The sequence below is a fragment of the Malurus melanocephalus genome, unplaced genomic scaffold (assembly GCF_030028575.1).
Source record: "Malurus melanocephalus ecotype Western Australia unplaced genomic scaffold, MMel_1.1 scaffold_950, whole genome shotgun sequence".
Taxonomy (NCBI): Eukaryota; Metazoa; Chordata; class Aves; order Passeriformes; family Maluridae; genus Malurus; species Malurus melanocephalus.
Window position 1 is genome coordinate 19249 of NW_026624182.1, and position 8792 is coordinate 28040.

Below are 8792 nucleotides of genomic sequence, written 5' to 3' on the forward strand. Positions count from 1 at the left end.
AAGGCTATTCCTGACTATATGACTTCATGCTCAGTATATAAGGTGGAGAAGAAGGAGGAAGGCATGGACATTTGGAGTTACATTGTTTGTTTTCCCAAGTCACTGTTACATATGATGGGGCTCTGCTCTTGTTAAGTATTTATAGAAACATTTTTATTGTGTTTTATGACAGTAACTGGATCAAGTTCTAGTTGGGCTATGGCCTTTCTAATTTTGTCCCTGCAAAAACTCACAACATCCTTGTAATCCTCCTGAACTCCTAGCCTCTATTTCCAAGACCATAAACTCTCCAGTTTTTTTGTCCTGAGTTCCAGCCAAAGCTCTCTATTCCTTTTAGGAGGTGAGACTTAATGATTTGCACTTCCCAGAAAAATTTATATCAGTATTTCTAATCCATTCTAGTCCTCAGCATTTATCTTTCTCCGTTCCTTCCTTCTTATGTACTTGATGATTTTAAAGGTGTTTTCCAACCTTAATGATTCTATGATTCATCTTAAGTTCCCATCCCTTTTCTGTATTGGTTTATTTCTCATATTCCTTTGTGCCTCCTTTCCCCTCAAAACTTTCCTCCTATCTTTAGCTATATGCATATCAAGGGTATGGTTTTGGTTGGTTTTTTTTTTTTTTTTTGGTCAGGGAATAGAGCTGAGGCTATTTGGAAACCACGTCCCTTGGCCAAAGTAGGTGCCTCCAACTGGGAACACTGGATCAGACAGTGGATCCTGTCTGCATCCTATGCAGAGACAGGTGTCATGGTGTTTGAGCAAAAGGTGGCAACAAAAGAGACTGGACAGGGTGCCAGTGAAGCACGAGCAGACTTGCATAACCATATTGCAGAAGCTGCTTTATTTGCCTTGCTCCGCCCRGTACCTAAAGATAAGTGAGGGTGAGGCTTCAGCTCAGGGCATACACTGCCCCTGGCATGCAGGGAAACCACAGTGCCACCCCTTTACAACTTGCTTGCACAGGCCCCTTCTCAGCCCTTTGCCAGAAAATATTTAGCTGATCCCTAAACCTCTGCCCTTTTAGCACCATTCACTATGGAGAGAATTTTTCTTTATGTTTATCTACATGTTGTATTCCTTCATATGCAGTTAAAATCTCTTTCTAGTGTCCAGTGACATGACGCAAGCAGATGGCATGAAATCCTGTCAGGGGAGGTTTAGGTTGGATATTAGGAAAAGGTTTTTTACCCCAAGGGTGGTTGGGCACTTGAACAGGCTCCCCAGGGCACCACTGGATGGGACTCTTGGGGCTGCCCTGTGCAGGCCAAGAGATGGACTTTGAGATGGTCTCTTCCAACTCAGGGTATGCTGTAACTCTGTGGAAATACGATACATAATTACTTTATCAATTTTTTATCTCACTTTCTGCAACTGAACATGATGCATTAATACCTCCTCTCCAGTGATTTATTAACCTCAGCAGATTGCTGTGAAATGTGTGTCAGAGGCTGAAGACAACATAATGGAGGTGTTCATGGCTAGTGAGCTTGCACACAAAAGAAACAGTGGGCAAAGGCCTGTTCTTGCGACTTCGGACTATCTTTAATTGGGGACTGCAACTGTGGCAAATGTTACGAAACATTGATCATGCTCAGCAGATTGTAGCCATATCTACAGTTTCTGACCACAAGGCACTTGTAGTGGAAAGTTGTTCTTCTCTACTGCCACTTGAGAGGCATCACAGCCTGCTTCCCGCTCTGTACTCCTGTAGAGCTGAGTAGCCTTGCATCCTGCTTTCCTGAAGCAATGCATGACAGTGACTCCAGGTGGAGAGACCTAGTGCTTTCTGAAAMAGCCTTCTTTTAACATGAAATGAGTTCTGCACTGAACCTGACTCAATTTAATAGGAGACTATTTTAACTACAGCTCAAGTGACTTAACTCTTTACAGAAAAAAAAAGTTTGTAAGGGCAGTTACCACATTCTGTCCTACAAATAATAAAATGCATATTAGCTTTAGCTAAAACTTCAGCAGTTTTAAAATAGGTTACTTTTTCCTTATCTACCCTGTTGATTTTTAAGCTTACCAAGGTACGTTTCTTTCTTTCAGTGATTTAGCTGTAGAGATAAATAAGCCCTCTGGAGGGTGTTTAAATTTCTTCCTACTGCATGATAGCAATTCCCAAGTTACTCTTTCATGAGTCACTTCAGAACTTGGTAACACAAAAGCTCTGGGACACAAGTTAGTAGAAGATAGGAAGAAATAAGCAACATTTCTGAAGTCCCACCCTAAAAGGTATAGAAGCTGTGACTGCTGCAACCCCTTTGTATTTTCCCCCCACACATTTAAGGATGTCCAAAAGATTAGGTTCACAAAACACAAAGCCCTGCAAGGGGGTGTTGAAGTGTTTGATAGTGTTGAAGCACAGAGATTGAGCAGCAGGTAAGATTCAGAACTAGCTGTCAGGGCTAGTTGTGAAGGTTATGCCTTTCAAAAAGCTTAGGGATCATATCCAAAGTTTATACAAATGTGCATGACAAGGCAATGGAGCTGAATTAAGCACATATGGGATGGCATCCAATTTTGTGAGAACATGAACAAAGACATCCTGAAATAAACACCTTTCCAAAACACACAGAAAATAAGTCAACCGCTCACAGGACAATGCCTTATTCATTTTAGTAAGCTGAAAAAAAGCCAAAAGTGGAAGGTGCAAATTAGCAAAACAGTGCTTATAAAAGTAGGTGGCTTTAGAGCAAATATTAGAAGATTTTGAAGGGGAAAACAATATCCAAGGAAAGTACTCAATCAAGTATGTACACTCCTTTCTTAAATAATGCCTTTCCTTCCTTTTGGACCTCTGAAAATATAACAGCCAAACAACGCAAACAAGAATGAGAAAAGCACATCCATTACTTGGAAGTAAAAATGGAGCAAAAGGGAATGAATATGAATCAGCAATTTTATTTTGCTATAGAATTGGCAGTAGTAGATGCTGTTGTTCCAGTGAACATAGCCACCCTCTTGAAAGAGAGATAATTAAGGTACAAATTTCGAAGATAGGCCGAAGTATATTCAGCTTTAGATTTGAAAGTCATACTGAAGTTCATCTCTGCTTTTCAGAACAAATAATGACAAGAAGAATGTGTGCTTACTCATAACTTACTTTAAAATCCTCCYGCAGAATAAATGGATACTTCACAATAATATAAACCAACACCAATGATGGTTCAGTGAACCTGTGATCTTCAGCGTGATCTACAGCACAGCCTGAGCAATAAAAATTTCTGTTTAMATCAAAGAAACACTGGAACTCTTCAAACTTCCCTGACCTCATCCTCAAGCTGTAAGGATTTTAGGAATGCCACATCCTACACAGCTGGCAGTCACATTGYCCCATGACTGCCCTGAGCTCATGTGCCTTGTCATGCCCACAGGTTTTTGGAATAAGCAGTATTCCAAAATAAGCCAGCTACATCCCTGTGCAGCATGCCAGCTTGCAGTGCAGAAAACACCATCATTGTCAGCTTCATGACAGCTTCAAGAACTTCTGAGATGAGACTATTCAGAGAGGGTCTTGTCCACTCAAATAATTCAGTTGCTCTTCTGCAGAGTCATGTCTAGAATCAAACATTACTGCTCCATACACTAACATAGGGTCAATGAGCACATCATGACATGGGATATGTGGAAACCAAATCAAAGGTAAAATTACCTGAATCCAGGAAAGGGACAAGCAGGGCAATAGTACACTAACCCACAGGAGCGCAGTGTTTGGGAAATTCCCACTGCATGGATGCAGGTGAACACTGCTGGGTCCCTGGCTTCAGAAATATGAACTGAGGGGACTGAGGCTCAGTGGGAAGGGAACAAYGGGATTACATATGGCAGCTAGCTGTGACCTCCCTACTGCATGCCACTAAAAGGAAGTTTGCCCATTTCAGCGAGGTTTGACTTTCTGCCATATCCCCTTCCTATTTTCTGTTTTCTTTCAGGTTCCTTGAGCCCCATACCTTCTTTATTGCCTTTTTAATGCTTTACTACAAAGGGTTAAAGATCTCTGGATGTATCCTGCCTCAGCATTGCCGAGCAATAGTTCTGGCAGTACTGGAAACTCTACAAAGCTTAGTGATGGAAGTCAGAGCTTTTCTAAGCACAGCGATGACGCCTGGTGGTGAAACACAGGTATCCCGTTCTTCTAGGACTTCCGTGCAGCTTCTTTTTAATGTTCAGTTCTTCAACGTCATGGTGGCCCAGGAACAAATCACACTGGAGGTCTGTAAGTCCTGGTTAGACAAGCATGTGAGAGCTGATCTTCCCTGAGGACAGCAGGGTGAAGCAGAGAACTTTGCTGCGTGTTTTTCTACAGTTTCATTAACTTTGTGCAGCTAAAGCTGGTTCAAGGTAGGATCTTTAAGTGCCCTAGAGCTCTGCATGTAAATATTTATTCCTGTTATCAGAAACAAATTCCRTTTCTTATTATAAAACAGTGCAGTGATTTATCTCTCCTTCCAGTGTAATGTGTTAGTGGGCCATGCCTGAAATATGCAAGTGACCATCTTGAAAATACTGAGAATAGCCAGGTCAGTAGATTGAAAATGAGGAATAAATGTGCTTTTTTAAGTAGCATGCCACAAGCTAGCAGAATGCCAAACAGTGCTATAACTTGCATAAAGTACCTAAATCCAAAATGAAAAAATCSTCATCCTCATAGTGGAGAATTTCTTCCTAATACCTAATCTAAACCCACCCTGTTAGTTAAAAGCCATTCCCCTTCACCCTATCACTACATGTTCTTGTAAAAAGTCCCTCTCCAGCTTTCCTGTAGGCCTCCTTCAGTTACTGGAAGGAGCTGTAAGGTCTCCCCAGAGCCTTCTTTTCTCCTGGGCTGAAGAGCTCCAGATCTCTCAGCCTGTCTGCAGGAGAGGTGCTCCAGTACTCTGAGCATCTTCATTCCCCCCTGCAGACTCGCTCAAACAGGTCCATAGGCTCCAKATGTTGTGAGCCACAAGTCTGGATGCAGCACTCCATGCAGGCTTTCACCTGAGGAGAGCAGGAGGATCACCTCCTTGAGCTGCTGGCCACACTGATTGTGATGGGGGACAGGAAGACCAAGGGGTTGAGACAAGCAGCAGGCAGCTGTCACCAAGCTGTTGTGACATTGTGCTGTTGGCATGAGCAGCCTTTGAACAGCGACATATCAGAACATGTTTTCCTTCTATTTCTCCATAAGCACGTAAGCTTGAGCTTTGAACAGCTTAATTTAAAAACACCTGTATGTGTGTGAGTGTATCTAATTTCACTGATAAAGTTGTAAGACAGGCTGAGCTTTAAGTTGCATAACAATTCCATAGGATCCTTTGGAACCCTTTCAGCCAGTCTCTAAAAATCCSCAATTTGTCTATGCCATTTGTTCCTGCACTCTCAAGCCTGAGTAAATGAGGCACATGTATGAAATGGTCTTAGGGAAACCTTAAACAGGCTGAGGAGTCTTAGATGAGGTTTAATAGGTGCTTAACATTAAGATGCAGAACATCTCATTAACATGCAGAACCTCAGCTKTAAAGGTGTAAGCCTTGCAATTTCACTGCTTTCCACATTTTGATGAGACAATCAGTGTGATACATGCCGAGTGTACTTATGCTGCCTTTTTTGTTACAGAAATAAAACCAGCAAAGCTTTTATGAAAAAGCTGACCTAGTTTCTGCAACAAAGCAAGCAGCATTTTGTAAAGTCTAAAAAATTACATCCTTTTAACAGGAGAAACTTTTCTATTGGCCATTAAAAAAGTGTAGTTTCACTTCCAAGGTGTTCACTTCACTACTTTGCCAAAGCACTAAAGTCAGTTAGGAATAAGATGAACCAGAACATCCAGCCAAAACTAAGATTATGACTTGTTTTTTTAAAGGAAAAAGATTTGATAGACAATAAAACACATACAGGATCATGTGATTACACAGAAATACTGAATTTAAGTGACCTGTATGGAAGAGTTCCTATCTCCTGGTGTTGTTCTGAGTCTGTGTGATAGATTTTGCTAAGATGAAGAAAAAATCTAAAGTGATTGTGACACCTCAATGTGGACCATGTGCCAACCAAGGCACATGATTTGCACCTGTGTTGACACCCATCCCACTCAAGCTCAAATATAAACCACTGGTTAAACCCACACTCATACTTCACCTACTGACCCCAGCTAAACACAATATATAAATCAGGCAGTTCAGTTGTCTGTGATTGTCTGTTGAGATGCTCAGGAAAATCAGAATTTTTGTTTTGATGTTCATGCACACTTTGCAACAGGCACTAGTGGTACAGGTTTTGGAGTCAAAGAAACACTTGTCATTCATTGCTTTTAAGGAAACTTTGAGCAGAAATGGAGAGAAGAATTTGTACATTAAAATTGTAACTGCTAATGCTCTTGGCTTTTRCACCAACTTTGTATGTATAAAAAAATAATATAAAAAATTAAATTAAACAGCTTCCCTGGGAAAAAAATAAATGCTTAATTTGCCAATAATTTCTTTTTTAAAAAGACCCGCTATTATATTGAAGTTTCAGAGTAAAAACCTGGATTTAACTTTACCCTTCATGCACAGAAACAGCTCTGGGACTACTGAGCACTGAAACAGTTCAGTATTACAAGGGCAGCAGATGRTCTTTGAAGTGTAACTACTTCATGTCCCAGTTTTATCCCAAAAACTGCATGTCCCATCTTTCCCATCATCTGATTCTGAAGCCTAGTTGCTGTCCGAGTCATTGTCTTTATCTTCTTTTCCAGACAGAGCAWGTGTGGATGGATCATTGGCTTCTCCCAGAGGAACAGCCCCTTTCCTCTGTGGCAGGACACTGAAAAATGCTTCCTTCCAGTCTCTTTTCTCCAGGTATGCAAGGATTATCTCAAACACTGCAACATCAGAAAAGTCCATCAGCTCTTTTACAGGGAGGTAAGTGAATTCCCAAYAGCAACACACCCCCAAATCCATCCTTACAAGGTTTATGTCCATTCTGTTGTGGCATCCTCAGAGCAGAGCTGATGAAGCACAGGCAGGAACAGACAAGAAAATTGTGCTGCAGCCTAAAGCCAAACACTCCCTGAGTCTCCAGCTGCATGACAGTATTTCTCTCAGCAGCTAACAGAAATGTCCCCCCAATACTTCAGGTCGCACCAGTGCCTTCTGTACAGGCACCAATGCTTTCACATATTGGAAGGAATCCTGCTGTGGATGCACTTTAACACAGATTTTGACCCCTCCTATAATTAGCTATAATTAGCTCTTTCTTTCTATATGAAGTAACAGTCAAAGATCAAATTGTAGAAACATGTAAAATCTTACAAATGCATAGGGTTTGGTAATTTTTAAGTCCCATGTTATACTCCATTTTCCTCCATGCTTAAATACTTGTTACTGTCATGCAAATACCTACCTCATTAATCAATGGCACTTTAAGAAAATRAAGTTAACATGGAGTGATGTGTTACATTAAAAAATAAACTTGAAATAAAGCAAGGTAAGATAAACTAAAGAACATGCAGTRGGGCACAATAAAGACTTCAACACCACGTCAAGAATTTCCATCAAGRTCTGAGTAGGCTCCATTTTGCATGTATTTTTGTTTACTGTCACAAAGACAATCTAATAATAAAGCTGAAAATTTAAAGCAGTGGGATTCAAGGCTTGGTTAAACAACTGAATACYTCAATCAGAACCAGGAAATGAGGTAAAAATACAGTGATGAAAGCTCAGCAGTTGGAATACTGCTGATACCAGCTCAGGAAAGTCTACTGAGGCAGTTACTGCTGAACAAAGTTGTCCAAAGAGGTGAAAACATCACAAACATTAATTCTCCCCTGGCATAAAATACATACAATGTTGGATAGTTTCCAACATTTTACTCACACAGTAAGCCTGGAAACAAGACCAGGATGGTAAGAAAGCCACACGTACACTCCTCAGACAAGCCAACAGGATACAATGTGCACTTCTAAATGGCCAATACACCATCTTTTACATTTAAATATTTCTATATTATTTAAAGGTCAGGGCAATTACAGTATCCTTAAGGCAACTGGATTCAAGTAGTAAYAACCTAMCAAAACAGGTAGTATCTGCACTACAATGCACAWTTTGASAGTTCAATTTGTGCATATTAYAGGTATATTCTAAAATAATGTAATYATTTTATGATTTAGAACTTACCGTGATTGACAGCTAACACTTTCCGACTGTTCATTTTGACAAAGTTTCCAAGTGGGAGCTGTGCATGRCCAATTCCCTGCTCTACAGCTTTTTTGTAAGTAATTCCCTGGGGAAAAGACACCAAAACAAGTGGATTGAGAACCACCATTTAGGATCAGCCCATGCAGATTTACTACAAGTATCATTTTCTGAGAATAAAGTTTTGCCTGTGTTGCCATGATGTTGCTTTAGAAGTTGGTTACAAAAAGAAACAGCCCAGTTAGACAGTACCTGCCACATGGGCTACTTCTGGAAAACTCACTACTTTCTACGTATGTCACACTGTGACCTGCAGTCAAAAGGACTATAAATGAAACCTGCTAATGGAGCTGCAGCTCTAGAACCRTCAGCCATAGTCTGTTTTAACAGTGAGCTTATGTTTAAGATTTATGTCTAAGTTCCAGTAACTTGGTATTTTTTCAGAGGAAGAAAACTTCTTTCACATTTTTTCAAATTTTTCAATTTTTTTCAATTCTTTTTTGAAGAAGTTTTCTTGTTATTAATTATGTTAGTTTATTCATGAACAGCAATAATGTCAAATAAGGTACAAAAAAAAAAAAAAAAAAAAGAAAAATGGAAAAAAAAAAAAAAAAAAAAGAGAAAGTTG

The 8792-nt window shown here is 40.1% G+C and overlaps 1 protein-coding gene across 4 annotated transcripts in view; it reads right to left on the bottom strand.

Annotated features, from left to right (window-relative positions):
- Positions 1 to 6685: 6685 nt before the first annotated feature.
- TRMT10A (tRNA methyltransferase 10A) overlaps positions 6686 to 8792 on the bottom strand; it is a 6762-nt gene continuing 4655 nt past the window's right edge. For all 4 annotated transcript variants that reach the window (XM_057386301.1, XM_057386302.1, XM_057386303.1 and 1 more), the window contains 2 exons: positions 8147 to 8252; positions 6686 to 6852 (listed from right to left, as the gene is read on the bottom strand). In XM_057386301.1, the coding sequence (XP_057242284.1) occupies positions 6686 to 6852; positions 8147 to 8252 (273 nt within the window). The remainder of the gene's footprint in view (positions 6853 to 8146; positions 8253 to 8792) is intronic.